Raw genomic sequence first — 21,478 nt, 5'->3', positions numbered from 1 at the left:
CTACTGCTAGGATACACAGTATACCTAGGGTTGCCAGGTGTCCGGTATAGAACGGGACTGTCCTGAAATTGGACACTCTGTCCAGTAAACAATGAGAGGTAATACTGGACATATATGTGTCCGGAATTACCTCTTTGGACTTAGTGACCTGACTGGCTCAGTGAGGGGGGCGGGGGGGCAAGGCAGAGCAGGGCTGGGCAGCTTCCAACATCCTGATTGGCTGCATTACCCAGCAGCAGCCAATCAGGAGGGGGTATCAGGAGCTTGGGGTTGGGGCCAAGGAGAGGAGGAAACAGCATGGAACGGTGAGAGGTGTGTGTGTGTCTCGAGCGCATTCACACCATTGTGTCCAGTATTTTGGAGAAGCCACCTGGCAACCCTAAGTATACCTTCCGTTTTTTCCGTTCACACGACCGTGGGGGGCCACCAAAGTTACTGCATCACTAGCACGGCTGTCTCCCCCCTACTAAATGCCTCTTTGTATCCTGTTGCGTATGTTCAACAATATTTACCCCTCTTTCTGTCTTCCTTGATATATTCCCCACTACAGTATGTGCTACTAAAGCAGAGTGTATAAAACAGTGTTACAGGAAGTTACAAACCACCAATTTAGGTTTCGTAAATATTTGGGGCATATATATACAACTAGGCACATGGCTTGTTATAGTAGCCCATCACAACCGTAACTACTATAAACTTAGGACTTCAATATAGTTGAGGCTGCTCAGATTCTATTATCTTAGTTTAGTTCACTATTTTCACCATAGGGGTAGGTTGTTTTTGTACTTTTGTGTTTCTCTGGATGCTCTTTAGCAAGAGTATTTTTAGTCTCCATTTCACTCAATGCCCCCATTCTCAGGCACCTCCCCTCCCCATGAACCGCACGAACACACATAAACACAGACACACATACAACATCCGTAAGATGCACACACACACACCTCCCCATAAGGTGCACACACACAAAGCTCACCCCGACACACACAGCTCCCCTCCCCAGATATACACACCCACAACTCGCCCAGATAGACACACACACACACAGCTCCCCCACAGACAGACAGACAGATAAATACATACAACTCTCCCCCCCAACCCACACACACCCGACTGGAAAGCCTCAGGACCTGCGCTACTCCCGTGGGTGGATGCAAATGTTGGGCTCTCCCCTGCCGGCAGAGGACGTAGGAGTACCCCCGACGGCAGAGGAGGAGGTGTCAGTGGAAGCCGGGCTGCAGCAGCAGGCGACTGAAACGTCCCATATGTTCTGGTTTTGAAATGGCCGCTCCAAGAGATTTGGAACGGCCATTTCAAAACCGGTACAAATGTTTTACTCACCCCTTCGGGACAACAGGACAAGGCCTCAAAAACCGGGACTGTCTGGGCAAGCCCACATACACCCCCCCTCCCATGTTTGTCTCCTCCCCCCCCCCCCTCCTCTTCCCCTTATTTTTTTTTCCTACTGAAAACGGAAAACTGTTATTGGTCCTTCTCTGAAAGTAATGAGCTGAAATGTTGTGGGCCCACGACACACCTGTATGTAAAATTACCTATGACTGTGACCAATAAAAAAATTGTTACAAAAACCGGGACTGTCCCGGTCAAACCGGTACATATGGTCACCTTACTCTAATATCCTGCTATGTCTCTTGTCGCTCTGCTGAAGGTTTGTCTCCTTTCTGCTCCATTTAGCTCACTTTCGCCTCCCTACTGGTGGGACTTTCACCCGATGCCTCTCCCAGCAACCAATGCCCCTCCCCATCTCACTGCCAGCCAAACACACTATGGCCTAAGGCTACGTCTCACACTCACGATGCACTTACTTGTCTCCCTGAAACAATGTTCTTTACTGCACCTGCTCTTACTGTATCCTGTACATCTCTCATTTTTCAACTTAGATTGTAAACTCTGTGGGGCAAACAAAATTCCTTTTGCTTCACTTCCTGTTTAAGGCACTTGTGTAACTTTGAATATTACCTCCCTGTACTGTCTGTATTTTAACTCTGTAAAGTGCTGCATACATGGGTGGCACTACAGGCATACCCCGGTTTAAGGACACTCACTTTAAGTACACTCGCGAGTAAGTACATCTCGCTCAATAAGCAAACGGCAGCTCACGCATGCGCCTGTCAGCACGTCCTGAACAGCAATACCGGCTCCCTACCTGTACCGAATCTGTGCGCAAGCGGGGAGACTATAGAGCCTGTTACACATGCGTTATTTACATCAGTTATGCACGTAGATGATTGCAGTACAGTACATGCATCGATAAGTGGGAAAAGGTAGTGCTTCACTTTAAGTACATTTTCGCTTTACATACATGCTCCGGTCCCATTGCGTACGTTAATGTGGGGTATGCCTGTATATAAATAAACATATACAAGCGCTATGTACATTAATGGCGCTATATAAATAAAGACATACAATACAATATACATTCATACGCACTCTGTGTCATTTTGGGTGTAAATTTGAACTAAAAACTAACTTCTTTATTAGCACATTCCTAAATAAAGGCAAAGCCCAATTTTCAGCAAACTGGTTTTAATGAACCTATTTCATCGTATCATGGAATTATTCAGTCGTTTGTATATTTTAGTCAAATATAGATGTAACGATGTTGCAGGGAGTTAGAAATGGCAGCCATTGAGATTTTATAAAAACTGTTCATAACTGTGCCATTGGATTCATTGTTACATTTATTTCAGCAGCGCACTCAGGACCCACGGACCCTTGGAGCCGCGTCAGGATGCTTCACTAATATGCGAGTCCTTTATTTGACGCAATATCCTTATCCACTTATATACTGAAAGTATAGTGGGACGTTATCTACACGCTGCCAATCCTGGATTGAACTTTATATTTAACATTACATCTGTGCATGGTGAGGTTTTCCTCGCAAATGTGTGTTCCACCATTAACATTATAATTGGGAGGAGTAGGAGTGGCTCAGAGAGTAAAGACACTGACTGGCACTGAATTTGAAGCAGAGGAACCTGGTGTTGGCTCCTTGTGACCTTGGGCAAGTCACCTTATCTCCCTTTGCCCCAGGCACTAAAAAATAGATTGTAAGCTCCACGGGGCAGGGACCTGTGTCTGCAAAATGTCTCTGTAAAGCGGTATGTAAAACTAGCAGCGCTATACAAGAACATGCTATTATTATTATTATTATTATATAATTCATATTAAGGGTCCTTTATGCTGGAACTGTTTTTCATACTAAATTGTGTCTTTATAGCTCTTAGCACCACACAATTGTTTCATATTTTACATGTATGTCAGTCTAGTATGTCCTAACAAAATCAGTAGTCCTTGTACAGATTGGAAAGTACATTAATACATGCTACAAAGTTCTGTAAAGCTACCTTCATTTTTATTACAATCATAACATTATACACATGGTGCCGTCACTTTATTTAAATTCCCATTTAATGTTACTGAGAGCGACCCCCCCCCAGTCCAAAATGGATGACTCAAATGTAATACATTTCAAACAAAACTTTTTAAGTACAATATAAATCCAATTTTATACAATCCTCTTTGGTAAGCTTGCAACTATATTGGCATTTAAAACATTTTTAAATCATTGTTTATGTTCAATCATTATGGAGTCTCAAAGAGCTATTCAGTAAAATACATTTCATATTTATTATTCTCAACCCACTTAATTGAATCATCAGTCATTGTATTTTTCTATTATTCCAGTCTATTTGAAATTAAAAATGGAATAGCTAATAGAATGGCAGCAGATATCATTTGTATATATCAAAGTGTGAAAGCAGTCTTCTAAAAATAGTGTTCTCTGCTGTGATACTCAAAGTGATCAATTATTTAATAGAGTATTTCAATTGTCTGCAGCTTGTATCTTTTTAAATAGCTAGTACTCTATAGTATTGAGGACAAATATATGAAAATACATTTAATGAAAGGAAACTAAAACACTCAGGTGATTGCTGATTTAAGCTTTCTTTGGAGCCAATGCTATCAAAATGACAGCCCCTTTGGGGAAATCCAGCCAGGCCATATTTAGGGGATAGCCAATTAATTATTGTCATAAATTAGATGTGTCAACGTGTGCTCGCTAATTTGTCGATTTCTAAAATCTGGTCTGGCTGGTACCTTGGGAAGAATGTCGAAACACTGCTGCATGTTCTATCATTATTAATAATACATATAATGCCTATGTTATTCCAGGTTGGGCTACAAAATGGAACATGGTGCTGGAAATTGTAACATCTCCTCTATGCTAATGACACCATTCGTTCAGGGACTTGCAATGGGTCTTCAAATATATATCACAACACAACAACTCACACTTAAACGATGTTCAACTCTATCTCCAATCAGTGATAGCTAGTTAGAATCACAATGCTTTGGGTCTGAGGTTCTCTAGTTGTGTTGGCTAAATGGTCACTTTCTGATAAGTATCCTGCAGATAGGTAAAGATAGATAGACACATTTGTCACTTCACAAATCCTACTTCACTTAGTTCAGTAAAAAAATTATAGCCCTAAACTCAGAAACTGTTTATCATTCTTTGGCACTACATTATAACACCAAGATCATACTCTCTAAGGCCTCGGTCCCGCTGCGCTCGGTGGCGCGGGCGGCCACACGCGAGTTCCCCACCAGCAGGGGAATCCTGCGGAGCCGGTCCCGGTCCCCCCTGGCTGCACAGCTTACTACACGCTGTGGCGCGTCAGCCGCTATGGGATACAAGAGAATGGTGTTCCCTAGCGTTGACGCGTCACGTGGTGTGGCTGTGAGCCAATGGGGAGGGGAGGCTTCGGGAGGAGGAGAGGCTTCAGGGAGCGGGGAGGAGTGTGGAGTGACAGCAGCATGAGTGCCTGTCTGTGTGTGTGCCTGAGGGTGTGTGTGTATGTGTGTGCCTGAGTGCGTGAGTGCCTGCCTCTGTCTGTGTGTGTGTGTGTGTATGTATGTGTGTGCCTGAGTGCGTGAGTGCCTGCCTCTGTCTGTGTGTGTGTGTGTGTGTGTATGTATGTGTGTGCCTGAGTGCATGAGTGCCTGCCTCTGTCTGTGTGTGTGTGTGTTGCTTTACTTACCCGAGCCGTGGAGGGAGGGGGGGGAGAGTAGCGGGTCCCTCCGCTCAAGCCACGCCCCCCTCCCGCTCAAACCTCCCACTCCCGCCCACCTCCCGCTCCCTACAGACCGCATATCGCGGTCTGTGTATGTCAGCGCCCCGCCTGTCTGCAGTGCGGGCGCGCTGACTCTGGGAGCGGGGACTTAGCCTTATACTCTCTAACACATGGTGCAGCAATGGTTCTAGTTTCTATCTTGCTTGCTTGGCCTTCGTGGTCTTTGGTACAATGGATGGCAGAACACTAATGCACTCACTTCTTTGTGGTGTGCGTGTCTTGGTTTCTTGCTGGAGGTAATGGCAGAGCCCTGCTTTACTGACCAAACCTTCATATAGAGCAAAGCTCAGGAAACCCCACCCACACACAAAATCTGATTCAAATGGTGAGTTCACTTCATATTTGTTTTATTTGCAGGTCAACAAAGATGTGGATAACACAACATTTGGGAGGGATTAATCCCCTGTCAGTCACAATATTGCATATGATGACGGTGTTAGTTTCACCGAATGCTGTGCTATCCACATCTATGTTGACCTCAAATAAAACAAATGTAAAGTGAAATGGTCATTCTGTTGGATTTTGTGTGTGGCTGCGGATTCCTGATGCGTGTACCAAAGAGAGCAATCTAATGCGCACAAAAGACGTGACTAAGAAGGTAATTCTAAATACTAGCCGAAGCAGCTGTTTGTGTAATTTTTGGCTGAATATCCCCATTATAGTGTATGGGGAATTTTGGACGAATAATAACCCCTTTGTCGTATATAGAATACAGCCCTGTAATAGGGACCTGAACTGGTCTGAGGAATCCAGCAGGGAGCTGTTTAATTGCAGCTAGAGAATTAACCAGTCTCCACCTGGCTAATCAGACAGCTAGAAAAGCCTCCTGCTGGGAACTGACATACTCTTGAGTACACAGAAGGACTGTGTGCTGCCAGCAAGACACCAGCGACCAGACCTCTATTCCAGGGTGCAGCAAACCCGGGAACCTGTCAGAGGCTGGCCCCTCCACAGACACCAACCCAGACTCAGAGCCTGACACAAAGAGCCCCTGCTTACAGGTACCTCTTTAGATGTTGGGGTGACAGGTTGGAAAGAGGCTTATCCTCCCAGCCCTGCAGATAGGGACTGGGAAAATGAGTTAGCCCTTACAAAGGGACAGGCTGTTTATTTATTTTTGTGGTTTTTCTGCATTGTTTGAAGTGATGGGCTGAAGAAAGCCATGGTTTAATTTCCCCAAAATCTGACTCCCTGGTTGTACCTCTGCACATGTCTCATACAGGCCCTAATAAGTGCTTTAACAATGCTCTTTTTGGCATGCTCATACAAAAATTGGAAATGGAGTAAAGCCCCTTAAACATTTTTAGGTCAAAAGAAAAAACAAGAGGCTATGGGTCGTTTTCAGTCGAAAATCCCCATTGAAATGGTCGCTTCGGACTATATAAAATAATCCCCTATGTATTGAGCTCTTCATTCAACATATCAAGGTGCTTAGCATCTATTCTGCCTTGCTTCAGCTAGCTACCGTATTTGGGAGTGGGTATATGGATCAATAACGATTTGTGATTGGACACAGGATTGTGACACTTGTCTTAAACTCTGTGTCCCACAAAGTGGTTTCTCTTTACAGTCTTAACTGAGGTTGCTAAAGCGTTTTGGTTGTTAGAAGAAGCGAATGCAGGAAGCTAGAAGTTTCAGCTTCTACCGTAACAAAAGCCTGAAGAAGGTACCTTAGCGATTACAGAAGCTTGCTATTCTCATGTAAAATCTGCTAGCCACTACCAGGTATCACATTGTACCTTTTTTTTTTATTGTAACAGAGGCAGTTCCAGACAAAAAACAAAACAAAACGTTTTTGTAATGCTTGTTAGGGAAGCTGGTTCTCTGTGCTGTAAGTCTGAAGACTTCTGCACTGCAGATGCCATAAAGTCTATATTGAATAGAAACCTAAAATAATCAGTTGATTCACCACACAGAAAATAGACTAGCGCACTGCCAAATTGGTCACATCACTAATTGCACATGAACTACACTTTCCTGTCCCTAAGCCAGACAACCAATGACTGAAACATTAGTGTTTGCAATTAGAAACCACTAACTCCAATTGGATTGTGTAATATGCACAAATACATGGTGTTTTACCTATACATTGCTCATGGCAAAGGAAACGTTTGTATTTGATTATAGTTCATAGTCTTGCCCACAACATGTTTAAGCCATGTAATGCATACCTGTGTTCTATACATTATATACAATATAATATCTTTGATGTGCGCATTTACAGAATGACTTTCCTTTGGCATATGATGTTGATGTATTAAATGTAGCATTTCCTTCTGATTACCTTCTGAACTGGAATACAGGCATAACCCGCATTAAAGTACGCGATGGGTCCAGAGCATGTATGTAAGGCGAAAATGTACTTAAAGTGAAGCACTACCTTTTCCCCGCTTGTTGATGCTTCGGGACAGGTAGGGAGCCGGTATTGCTGTTCTGGACGTGCTGACAGGCGCATGTGAGAGCTGCCGTTTGCCCTATTGGGCGAGGGGAATCAGCGCGCCAATACCTCGGCTGTCTGTAGGGCAGAATAAGTGTCCGTACTCGCGAAGCGAGCGTACGCACACAGGGGTAAGGGGCTATTGAATATATGTCCTTACTCGCGAGTGCACTTAAACCGGGGTATGCTTGTATGTTTTTCCTATTAGCATTTTAATGACGTTGTAATTTTTATACTTGTGCATATTTTACCTTTATTCCCGTAACTAGAATAAACACTATTTTACTGGGTATATTGCTGAGAACTGGTGGAAAAGCTGGTGGTCACCTTGATGGGTATCATTTGTACCAAGAAATGTGTTCTGCATTCAATGAATGTATTCACATTAAGTTTTTCGTTTTTTTTTTTACAGAAAATATCTTTCTCTTGATGCATTGTTACCCCTACCTAGAACTGTAAGGCCCGGGCCATAGAGGGGTGGGGAGAGCGGAGGCGCGCTGAGGCTCGCCTGCTTCAGTCAGCGCGATTGCACGGACTTGCAGGCGAGCCAGCGTGCGCGAAGGGAGCCGGGGGGAGGTGGTTGGAGGCGGGGCAGTGACGTCGCTGGGCCAATCGCCCGCGACGCACTGACGTCAATGTCACAGCGCCGACGTCACGGCGCCGTGACGTTGATGCTGCTGTGCTGCGATTGGAGGTTTTCAGCCGACAGCGCGCTGAAAAACAGCTTGGCGCTCGGCTGAAACCTCCAACTCGTCAGCACGCCTGCGGACGCTCGCGTGAGCCCCCTCTCAAGGCATCCTCATTGAGGATGCAGGGGCTCAGCGCGGAGCGTCCGCACGCCTCAGCACGGCCTGTCCGTCTATGGACTTGGCCTAAGAGTCATGTTAATGGACCCAACTGCTAGTTCTGATCTGGAGTTGTAAAGAACAAGTAAACTATGTTCATGAATGTAATGTCACTAACCAATAAACATTGCATAGAAAGCACTGGGAATGTATTAGCTAATAATAACTTTATTTCACATAGTGCTTTTCTCGCAATGGGACTCAAAGGACATCACAATTACAGTATAGCACTCAAGCATTATTACAGACACAGTCCCTGCCCCGTGGAGCTTACAATCTATGTTTTGGTGCCTGAGGCACAGGGAGATAAAGTGACTTGCCCTAGGAGCTGACACCAAGGTTCCCTGCTCCCAACTCGGTGTCATTGTCGGTGACTTTACTAATTGAGCCATTGCTTCTGCTAATGGTGTAATTGTTTTTGCTGCATTTGAACTCGTTTTGTGTATGCAGAATGAACATGAGCAATGCATGATCACAGACCAGATTAATTCAGCTTGTGAGAATCAGAAGGTTGTTGGGGGAAAAAAATAGAGTATTTAGGGCAATCCTTAAACCTTCAATGATATATTTCAGTCAGGCTCCTAATCTGCGCAAATTGACGGTAGCAGTCATATTAAACCAGTCTGTTATCATCCTGAACCTAGCCGCTGGATTTGGGAGATACGGGCATCAGCAGAACGCATGCTGTTATCAGGGAACAAATCAGACAGAGAAACATAACATGCATAAGTAAGCAAAACACACTGTGCAACATCTGGAACAGACATACGCCTATTCCTTAAATTAAAACAGCATGAGAAAATGGTAACTCTGATGAGGTACAGTACTGTCATTACTGGAGCAAACTTTCAAATAACCAAAGTGAGATTTATATCAGCTGGAGCAGTGAAACTGTACTGAAGACGAGCAACAAATTGCTTAAGGCAAATTCCCTGGCCTGCCCAATAATTCTTTATATAAGCGGTTTCACAGGGAAAGGTGCTAGTGATGATTGAAATCGTGTTTCCAGGTTCTGTGTACACATTGTGTTTAAACGACTGTGCACTGGTTTACATGTGATTATACAGCACAACACATGCCCATCACATCCAAATACACGGCACCAGATTGTATCGAGATAAGCAACCCCACTGTTTTTCACTTTTGATAAGTGACCAATTCATTGTGTGTGTTGTGCCGTGTTACCGCTTGTAATAGCAATGTTATATGCAGTGCACCTCCTTCTGGAAGAGAAAGTCTTCATTGTGTCTCTACAAGACCATCACAACTCATACAGACCGTTCTCTATCTGTAAATCACTTAAACAGAAGTTGGTGCTTGAATGAATGTGGTAAAAGGTCTATAATCAACATTGATCACTCTTGCTCAAACTCCTTACCACTGCTGGAATCTCACTTGGAGATAGCTTCACACTTTGGATTCATGTAGCTTAACGAGTAGACTTAAGAGCCCTCCCAGGTATTCTCTGGCGTTGGCATATCGTTCAGATGCTCTGAGTTGCCCTTTGCTCAATCTGCCACAATCATCATTTTTCCACCACCTATTTTCATTTCTGTAGAAAATCCATTAAATTAACCGCATAATTGTTTACAAATACCCACGAGGATTACTGGTCCATCTGACAAAGTTTCCCCGCGGCAAAATGATGCAGATAATTCAATGGTCGATTTAGCAAATAAAGAAACCTCGAATAACGTGGAGGGATTTTAGAAATCTACTGCTCGAAGGCTGTGTTTATAGAAGGCGTCGCGCGCGCCCGTTGCTCGAGCCATCCCTGCACTGTGGTCCGAGGCGACGAGGAGGCGTGACCAAGCTGGTTCGCCCACATTGGCTGAAGCGCTCACGTGACGCGGCCGTCGTGCGAAAAAAAATGAAATAATTTGTCTTTTTAAAAATCTGCCGCGCGGTCGCTCTGCATCACTCGCGCGGTCACGCGCACTATGGGCGGCCTCATAGCGGTTCTGCATTTTATTCGCGATGCACCACCCATCGCGCCTACTATAACCGCAGCCTAGAATAACAAGGCACAAAAGTTTCAATCAAATAAACTATATTAATGAATGTAGATAAATATGGTGCTATGTTTCCAGTTTCTTTAATATAATTTCAATATATATATATATATATATAAATATATATATATATATATAATTTTTTTTTACTATAACCTTGTTCTGTATCAGTCATTCATCAGTTTATTATGGAGATAATTTGATTACATTGCATGTATGGTCCTTTATTATAAACTAATGCAAGGGATTATCTCAGTATAGTTGGTATTGCCCCAGTGTTGCAATCTGAAGACTTTGCTTTGATTAATCAATGTGTTTTTGCACCAGTCCAAAAATAGCATCATGTACAGCAATGATTTCTGATTTAAAGCAATGAGATTTCTTTTTTAAAATACAACGAATCCATTTGGTGGTGGTCTGTTAAAAAGCAGTGACACTGTGCGTGCATGTGACACTGTGTAATATTTGTATGTCATGTATATCTAGTTTTCAATGTGCTGAAGCTTTGCAAAAGGGAGGGGGTAGATTTTTTTTTAAATTAGTTATTTTATTATCTAGAAAAAGAAAAGAATACTCTAAAGTTGGGAATGAGCAGTGGCCTCATTGCACCTTGAAAGCTGCATACATCCACTGCTCTTTCTTCCTTGGTGAAAAACTTTGATATATATATATATATATCTGCACAAGTTGCAGGTAGTCATGTCCCACTAATATGCCAGCACCTGAGGGGTCACCAGCAAAGTGTTTGGGAAACCAGCCCTGTATGGTGCATTTATCAGAGGTGTGCATCATTATCCATATTATTAACCACTTCAATGCAAGAGGGGCAGTGCACCCCAGAATTACCCATTAACCACTTCCATGCCAGAAGGTCAAACAATCAACTTTAAAGCAAATATTAGCATTTAGCATTAATCACGAGTGCCAGAGGGGACTAAACTGGTGTGGTGTTGGCTAATTTGGCACAAACTGGGATAAAGCAACAAGTAACAGATCATAGCAGATCATGCAAGTGATCCAGTTATGATGATGCATATCTGGGATACAGAGTACCACTACTTTTTCTTCTGTTTATTTACAAACCTACACCATCCTTTTTTTTGTATGATGTATTTATTTTTAATGGCGAATAATATATTAACAGCCTTGGTGCTATTTGCCCCAGGCACGGTCCGTTATTTTTCTATTTGTTATATATATATATATATATATATATATATACACATATATATAACAAATAGAAAAATAGAATAAAATAAATCTCTCTCTTTCTTTTTCTCTCTCTCTCTCTCTCTCTCTCTCTCTCTCTCTCTCTCTCTCTCTCTCCACACACACACACACACACACACACACACACACACACACACACACACACACACACACACACACACACACACACACACACACACACACACACACACACACACACACACACACACACACACACACACACACACACACACACACACACACACACACACACACCTATGGGACCAGCAGCGCATTGCAAAGCAGAGCTCATCTGCAATGAGGTACTTGGACTATGGGGGTAAAACCTCAGTCAGTCCGCAGTAAAGTTTCCTTTACCTGGTGAGAGCTCCCCCTCGCTGAGGTCCCCGGAGTCCGTGTCCATGGCTGGGTCACTCCCCGGACTGGCCGCCCTCGTCCAGCTACTCTGCTCCCTCTGGCTCAGGGTGAGCTCTGCGGCTCAGCATCCGTGAGCATACACAGAGGGGGGAGACCACCGCCAATCAGCGCCTCCTATCCCTCCCATCCAGTGCCTTGCTACCAATCAGAGCGCGTCTTTATCCCCTGGAGGGACCAACTGAACAGTCTTCTTACGGTATATATAGTTATGAATATATATTTATGATATACACACCAAATACATTAATAGGATGCATGGTACAATAACTGAACTCCCCTGTTTACAAAAGTGCATGATTAGGATTAGATATAATACAACTGTTTCATACCATATCTAATTTAGCAGCACTTTTTGTTTTAGAACCTGGGGGTTCATGTGTACTGGGGAAAGGGTTTTTTTTCTTTTTTTTTTTTTCATTTGGCATATTTCATTGATCCATGTTTTTCTTGCATATGATTTAGAACATTGGCTGAGAAGATTTATGCCTTCTCGGACCTCCAGGAGATTTTAATGCTAAAATCGTAACAAACAGTGGGGAAAAAAAGTGATCCATAAAAAGAGAACAGCAGGGAGTATGATTCAGAAAAATCCCATTATTATCAGGTGTAGGAAAGGACAGGTTTATGTGAGTCAGAAAACTATGGGAGAAAGAGTAAGCTGCTGCTTTTTTTTCTCAGGGATTTGTAATGTTTTTATTTATTTATGATCTATTTGGGCATCATTACAGAACTCTACAAACTGGGAATATCCAGGTACAATGGGGTCGTCTGCAGCTTTCTCCCTATAATACATTTCCTTGTTAAACTGTTCTCAAACTCCCACTATGCAATGCCTTAATGTATTGACTCGAAGAGACCCATGTCAAAAGTGCAATTTGTTACACAAAAAAAGACACATGTACCATTTATTACAGATTTTTCACGAAATCAAAGCTTTCTGATAAACACATGTAATCTGATTCTTTTTCCCCCCTTCTCTTTTTAATCATCATTAGAAGTCAGTTATTATGCTACATATTCAAGTTTGCATAGACTTTATAGCCTGAATAGGAATTTGGAATTGTGTTCCACATACAGCAACGTAAGCATTGTATACAATATGTGCTAAGTTAATCATCTCTCCAGTTTTTTACCAATACCTTCTCCTGGAATAAGAGTCATAATTTAAAAAAAATAGTAACTGGAGGTAAGCAAATTGGAGACCATATACTTTTTACAAGTAAAGGCTTTATTGCTCTTGAGTATAGCTACTATTTTTTCTGCAGAACGGTGGCGAAGAGAACATTTTCTACAGGTATATATTTACCCCATTGCTACAAGTCAGGCATGGTGAAGCTGCAGACAAGCATTCTGGATAGTGACATGCAAATGAGTTCTCAGTGGGTGTCACTTTTAGCTTCCTATCCATTTTATGATGTGGATTCCCCAGACATAGGTTACGCCTGCTGTATTAATTAAACGGCTTGTACAGAACGGCGCACACTGGCACTGGTCCAAAACAGTGCAATTATTTTTTAACATTTATTTTATAAATATTTTATCAGGAAAAAAAAGAATACATTGAGGGTTAGTTCTCGTTCCATAGCATGTCCTGGGGACAGAATCATTTAGTAGCTTTCCCACTGACCATATGAGTAGCTCCGTGGCTGGTACTTTACACCTCATACAGTGACTTTGGCTCCTTGTAGACGCACTTACCAGAACGCCCTCCTACTGTCTCTGTAAGTTCTACCTACCAATTAGATTGTAAGCTCTTCGGGGCAGGAACGCTCTTTCCTAAATGTTACTGTTATGTCTGGAGCACTTCTTCCCATTATGTGTTATTTGTTTTCTTTGTTATTTATATGATTATGTCACATGTATTACTGCTGCGAAGCGCTATGTACATTAATGGCGCTATATACATACAGACTTGTTAGTGACCTTGTCTACATTCAGTGTCTGGAAAACTGGATGATGTTTGAGACCCAGGGACAGATTTGATGTACCTGGGTGAGACTTGTTGATGCAGTCTTGAGTGGTTTTAGCCTTTACTAATAATCTTCTTTTGTAATTTACATTAGCTAAAGACTGCTGATCTCTCACATTTTTAAATCTGATTACCCTCCCCCCTTTTGTTTCCCACTTCTCAGACGTGAGAATGACCTTTGATTATTGACTTCTTTTAATCTTCTGTTCCAGACTTCTTAACATATGTTAATCCACTTGTCAGTGGCTGGAGACATTTAAAACACATTCTCATACACTGAAGCACTTAACACGGTTGTGTTGCACAAAGTAAGTTGACGTTGACGAAATAGTTGTAACCACTTATATAATAAAGTATTAAAAAAAGAAAAGTTGTAACCACTTTGGGATGTATGTATGTCTTTATTTATATAGCGCCATTAATGTACATAGCGCTTCACAGCAGTAATACACGTGACAATCATATAAATAACAAATAGTAAAAATAACACATAATGGGAATAAGTACTTGAGACATAAAAGTAACATTGTAGAAGAGGAGTCCCTGCTCCAAAGAGCTTACAATCTAATTGGTGGGGAGAACGTACAGAGACAGCAGGAGGGCATTCAGGTAAGTCCGTCTGCAGGGGGCCAAGCTTTATGTATCGTGTATAGTATTAGCCACGGTGCTACTCATATGCTTCTTTAAGCAAGTGTCTTAAGGTGGGACTTAAAGGTGGATAGAGAGGGTGCTAGTCGGGTATTGAGGAGAAGGACATTCCAGAGGTGTGGGGCAGTCAGTGAGAAAGGTTTAAGGCGGTAGATGGCTTTGGATACAAAGGGGTAGAGAGAAGACATCCTTGAGCAGAACGCAAGAGTCGGAGTGGTGCATAGCGAGAAATTAGGGCTGAAATGTAAGGAGGGGCAGAAGAGTGTAAAGCTTTAAAAGTGTGGAGGATTATTGAGTGCGAGATGTGAGATTTGATAGGAAGCCAGGAGAGGGATTTCAGCAGGAGATGTATGTATGTCTTTATTTATATAGAGCCATCCATGTACATATAGCTTCACAGCAGTAATACATGTCACAATAATATAACACATAAGCGCTTGAGACCTAAAAGTAACATTAGGAAAAATTAGACTCTGCCCTGAAGAGTTTGCAATCTAAGTAGAAAGAATGTACAGAGACGGTAGGAGTGTGTTCTGGTAAATTACGTCTGCAAGGGGCCAAGGTCGATTTTATGAGGTGTATAGTATCAGCCACGGAATGACTCATATGCTTCGTTAAAGAGGTGTATTTTAAAATGTATTCTATTTTTCTGTGAAATTTATAGTACTTTTCAGTTTGGAAAAAATATTGAATATACTATGAAACAACATCAATGACTAACATTGTGACTTTTCTAAAAATTGGTACTCAGCCTAAGTATCTCAGAAAGGAGGAGGTCATTGGAGCTGAAATCAACGCGGTTTAGCTCCAGAGATACCACATGCTTCAAACCTAGTCGTCAAAATAAATAAATCAAGTGGTAATGCCACTTTAAGTTTTTATGTCTAAATCATAAAATATATAAAAACCCATCTTAAATGATGAAGCTAGCCGTGAAGTTACAATACTGGTTATTTAAAATTTTTTCCAAGTAGCGCTGAAATGATGAGCATGATTTTGGAGGATGGAATTGTATCAATACATAGTGTGGTGTGTTCATTCTGTCTGCTGGTCGGTGATCAATACACACAATAGAATTTGCAGGCTAATAGGAAGTGACTCATTGTTCAACAGCCTAATTATGAAATAGGCGCTGAAAATAATGCTGGCATACCATTGACTTCTTTTGTAGGTTTCCCGTGATACCGGGCATTGCAGAAGTTGGGGAGCAGATATCTGTTTCATGGCTAATCTTCAAGTCCAATAAGTATTCTGCTAGTTAAAAAAATAAATCAAATCAAGTTCAAGTGAAGGTGCCAATAATAGACCTGTAGTGGAGAGAAATGACAGGGGACAGAGGCTGTAGGAAAAAGTCACTGCGCCATCTGCAACAGAAGCTGTCGTTGCCCATGATCCTGAAGAGAAAGGACGAATTAACCAGTTTAGTCACAGAAAGACCTGCAACCTGTTTCTCTCGCACTGAAAGGGTTAAAATGTAAAAAGTCCTGGCAGATTGTACCAATCAATTTTAAATGGTATCATAAATATTCTACAAATATAATAAATGAGGGGGGGGGGGGGGTGTTATGCTTATGAATGAGAGCCTGGGTGCATTATTATAGAACATGGGTGTAGGTGTCTTAGACCAGGGGTAGGCAGCTCCAGTCTTCAAGGGCCACGAACTGGTCAGGTTTTCAGGATATCCCTGCTTCAGCACAGGTGACTCATTCAGTGGCTCAGCCCGAGACTGAGACTGAGCCTCTGCTTGAGTCACCCATGCTGAAGCTGGGATTGATTGAGCCACCAGTGCTGAAGTAGGGATATCCTGGAAACCTGACCTGTTGGTTGCCCCTGAGGACTGGAGTTGCCCACCCCTGGGATAGCAACATTATTCTGAATGGGAGGCGGCAGTAGTTTAAATTGACTCCGTTGGCAAAGTTAGTACCATCTGCAGTCAATCAATATCAATTGTAACTGATCAAATTAAGATCCTCCTTTTTGTTTTATGATCATTCCACCAGTATGTGCTAACACACTCGCCATGGATTTACCCCAAATAACTGCACTTTTCCTATGCTTCCATGTCACAGCCAGTACTGCATAGGTACAAATAAACGCCCACATCCAGAAAACTCCTTTAAGTGACTTAACGTGATGTCGTTAACCTACGTTAATATCACATTAAGCCTTACTGCATATCATCAAAGAGTAATAATGTGGCATTGTGTCATGTTTTCTCCTGTAAACAACGTTGTGTTAACTGTAACTCCCGTTAGTGACAATGAAATGAAAAACATGCGTCCCCTCTAACTGCGGAAATCCACTAAAATGCATTGACACAGACACTTAACATTAAGCTATTTAGGGCATACCTAAACTTGGCATTAGTCACATCTAGACCCCAAATAGGCTTCTCACAGGATCTGGATGGGTGTAACGCCACAGTTAGGTATGATTGAACTAATATGGCATTATTTCCCTCTCCTGTCCATTTTCACCATCAATTGGCTGTTTCGCCAACAAATTGCAGCTACAGTCACAGTTCATCAGCAAAGTGATCAGCTAAGTACTTCTCACTCCTCTCCAGCATTAGACACATTTCAGAGTCTGGATGGGATAAATGGAAATGCACATTGACAACGCTTGGCGAACTGTCTGCAAACGCTGATTCTTTTTTTGCCACTCAAATTTCGCACATCTCCCTATTTTAGCAGCAGGAACATTGCCCCTTTAGGCTGTTGACCAATACACAATTTAATTTGATATGTTCCTTTAAAATGTTCTTGGAGCGACAGTTACTGTGGGCCAAGATTGTACTAAAATCTAAGTCTCCCTTCCATGGTGTACTAGACCATGTTCTATCCACCCATCCATCCAGTTTGGTGCCTTTTGAAGTTTATCTAAAACATGCTACACGCAAGACTAAAGAACCATTATGAAGGGATATTAAGATACAATACAGTCATATGTTGTCAAATGTATGATGATTGTGAGAATTCCATGCTTTGCTTTCCATTAAATCTCCTAAATCTATTATGGACCTTCTAAGTGGAATTTAATGCACAATGCTTATACCACAATTGGGCACTGATGTCATATCCCACCAAGTCTTCTGAACTATTCTTCCAAACCAAAATTTCCACATTCCCTCCTTAATGAGATAATTTATTTTTTTCTATAGCATATATATAATTCAGTTCAGCCCACTAGCATAAACAGTCTTAACTCTTGCAGTGCTATGGGAAATGGCGATGTTACAGCTTGCCAGACCCTAGGAGTAGACAATCCATAATGTCGTCAGGATTGTGCAAAATGTGATAACCTTTTCAGAGCCACAATCTTGGCTTTATTGATTATGTAGGTCCAGAGTTGTCAGGAATGGCAGAGTGGAGTACCTTTGAACTTCAGATTCGATCTCCCCTAGAAATAAGCAAATAAATTGATGTTCAATGGACTCCATATGGGTGCCCTATAGAGTGGCATGTTCCTTACATTTGATGTGGGCACAAGCAGAATGCCAACGTTTCATGTGTATCTAGGCATTTTAGGGAGCTTGATACATATCACCCATGGTTGCCTGTTTCTTTACTAATATGTTCAATGGTTCTTCCTGTTTTATATAGGCAAGTTTAGGAATGGGTTTATCTGAAACACTATGGGTCTGATCCACAGAGCTCTGTGAAGCCATGGCTCATCACGTTACATGACCTAAATCAGTAAATGACCTACAGCACATCAGTAACAGACTGATGTTATGTCTGAAGTTAGTGCATATCCACAAAGCTAATTATATGCAAAGACAACAACTACTATATATCCTATTAGCATACGCTTGACAAAAGGACTCAATGTTACATTGAAGGTGGCCTAACTTCCATTCGGACCCCCGAAAACAGCTTCTCTATGTCGGCCGTAAACATGACTTAACGCTGCATTGTTGGCTTTCGAAGATGCGCTTTAAGGCGAAACGTGACGATAACTTAGGCTTGGGCCATGGTGCCTTCGTCCGCGCGGAGGTGTGCGGAGGGTGTGAGGTAAGCAGGTGCTTTCCCTGGCCATGGTGGATTGGCCGTGGGGGATGGGCCATGGGGGGCGTTGTTCCTAGGGGCGTCACGGAGCTGGTTCGCCCTCATTGGGCGAACCGCTCACGTGACCGGCATGTCACGCCAAGAAATCAGTTTGAACTGATTTATTGCGCAACGTGCGCCCCCTCCCGCTTCCGCCCGCACGCCACATGGACGCGAACACTGCCTTAAGGCAGTCTGTTCGTTCGGCGTGCGGACGCATCCGCACGGTCTGCGGTACCATGGCCCCAGCCTTAGGTTACCGTTAAGTCACTCAATAAAGCTCTGTGGATCTGGTCCAAAGTGCTTGGAAAAATCCCTATTCCCATTCAGCTTCTCCTATCTCTCCACAGACCCATTGCCCATGTGGTTTGCTGACACAAGTGGGACAATACAGACATAAAATACTCGGATACAGAGATGCAATTTCATAATGAGTCGTTTATGTGAAACTAATGACACAACCTGCTTGATACATCGCTTCATTGGGATCACAGAATTCTAATGCGGTAAAGTACTCCACAATTAACCTTCCAACTCAAAGGACGGCTCTGGCTGGTATTTAATACTTCAGATGAGTATATTAAGATGACCATGCTGGCAGAGCAGCAGTGGGTATGGTCTCAAACCTTCTATAGTTACAGAGTTGATAGATGCCACAAGAAATCAAATGCAGTCACAGTTAGAAGGCATACAGGAGTCTACAAAAAATCCTTGGCAGCCAAATGTCCCTTGTGCTCCAGTTACACATACTGTACGTTATCATGGCGCGAGTCCTATTAAGGCTCAACAAAAGAAATATATGACATGCCCGCCAAAGAGCTGCCAGCTATGCATGTATTAACTTCTTGAATGGAAGGCTGATTTGCTTTACCGCTTATCTGCCCCGCTGCAGCAGTGAACTGGTTAAAAAGCTGATTGCACTCAGGGCATTTTAATTCTGTTTAATGCCACGGCAGATAACTGGCTTTGAGTCAGCATCATCGTTTGATTGGTTTTCTACTTCTAGCATCCTGCTCTCTGTCATACAGGACCACAACTCCGTAATGGCAGCTGGAAACATTGCTAGCTTTTGTTTATTGTACTTACGTCCTTAACCTCTTCCTTGCTGAAGGAATTACAGGAACGTTTTCCTACTAGAAAAAAAAGTTAGTTGTTTCAAGCAACTGATTTCTACTCATGTTATTGTTTAATAACAGAAAAGAAATCCCTAAGAGCAACTTGTGTGCTATTGTTTGCACAAGGTATTTCATTGTTTTTTTTTTACACTGCATTTTTATGCATCATAAAATATCTAATGATTATAGGTTATGTTTATGCATCTGATTCCATGATTCATACTTGTGTAGGATTGGTACTTCTGAATAGCACTTAAAGCAGCAGTCCAAGCTGCCATTTTTATTTTTTAATTTAAATTTGTTTCCCTTTAATATGTGCATCAATACAATCCACACAATAAGTAATTAGCTAAGTTGCCGATCGATACGTTCTCCTGTGATCGATCGGTGAAGATTCGGCTCGGGGGTTCACTAAATGGCTGCAGAGGAATATTGACTCGGTATCTGTGACTTTGTAAATGGTTGCTGTAGAAACAATAAAAGGCTTGGTACATTATAATACATGAAAAATGTAATTCAGAGTTGTTGTTGTTTTTTTTTTAAATGCTACAACTATTTTCTCATAGTACAGAACTGATTTACTAAAAAAATAAATAAAAAAAAACCCACACGTAGGATATTGCTTGGTCTGCAGCTTTAGGGAATGAGGAAAAACACAGTTACTAGGAAGTTGTAGTTGTATTGTAATGGGAGCCCCGGGCCTTTTTGGCAGGAGGGTGTCTTGATCACTGGGGATGATCCCTCCCTCCTTTAAAGCTGCAGTTCAGTCTTTTTTTTAAATTAATTTATTTTTTTACTTCAATAGTTTCATGTGGGCAATCTCTAATTACCTAAAGAACTGCACAGCTGCCGGTCAATTCGTTCTCCGTCTATTGATCGGCAATGTTTGGCGACATCTTTAAATATGGGGAATGTAAATCGTTGCTATAGGAACAAGCATGCTTGTTAAAATAGAATACAAGAAAATTGGTCTTTCAAAGTTGTTTTTTTTTAAACAGAAAATGCTAAAAGTATTTTTTCTTACTACAGAACTGATTTATTAAAAAAAAACACACATGCAGGATATTGACTGAACTGGAGATTTAATGTCCTTCCCGGCTCCAGAGAGGTGCATGATGGGTGGCTGTAATTGGCAGGCTGTTTCTTAGTTGGTTGGGCAGGTAGAAAAACTTAGATGATTGACTTGGGAGAGGGTTTGGTGGGCTTGTACCTAGAGGGGTGTACTAGGTATGAAAGGGTCAGTTTCCACTGGGCTCAATGGACAAACCCGTATTAAGTGGCAAAAGGTTCATTATTGCAATATGTCAGGAAAATTTACGGGTGAGGGAGTGTATTCTGCCTTTGTTGTCTCTGTTTTTATAATGTTTATAAATAGAAAAAAAATTGGAAAATAATAATGTACGTATATATATGTAACCCCCTTTCTTGGAGTTATTATATTAAACTAAAGGGGTTAAAGAGGATTTAAGGAGTTAACTCTGACAGTATGTTGCGAAGTAGCCAGGCAGGGACCTAAGTACTCCCTTTTTCTAGAACATGCTGGGTTGTTCACATGGTTCAGGATGGCTAAGCAGAGACAAGGAGGCAGAAGATAAGTTATAAA

At 42.1% G+C, this 21,478-nt stretch overlaps 1 protein-coding gene across 1 annotated transcript in view; it reads right to left on the bottom strand.

Annotated features, from left to right (window-relative positions):
* TNFAIP8L3 (TNF alpha induced protein 8 like 3) overlaps positions 1–12,169 on the bottom strand; it is a 33,355-nt gene extending 21,186 nt beyond the window's left edge. Inside the window, exon 1 of the mRNA XM_075575675.1 lies at positions 12,038–12,169. Coding sequence (XP_075431790.1) covers positions 12,038–12,083 — 46 coding nt within the window. The 5' untranslated portion in view covers positions 12,084–12,169. The remainder of the gene's footprint in view (positions 1–12,037) is intronic.
* Positions 12,170–21,478: the final 9,309 nt, after the last annotated feature.

The sequence above is a fragment of the Ascaphus truei genome, chromosome 18, assembly GCF_040206685.1.
Source record: "Ascaphus truei isolate aAscTru1 chromosome 18, aAscTru1.hap1, whole genome shotgun sequence".
NCBI classification, from domain to species: Eukaryota; Metazoa; Chordata; class Amphibia; order Anura; family Ascaphidae; genus Ascaphus; species Ascaphus truei.
The sequence above is the reverse complement of the archived record's forward strand: the minus strand, read 5'-3'. Positions and strand labels throughout refer to the sequence as shown.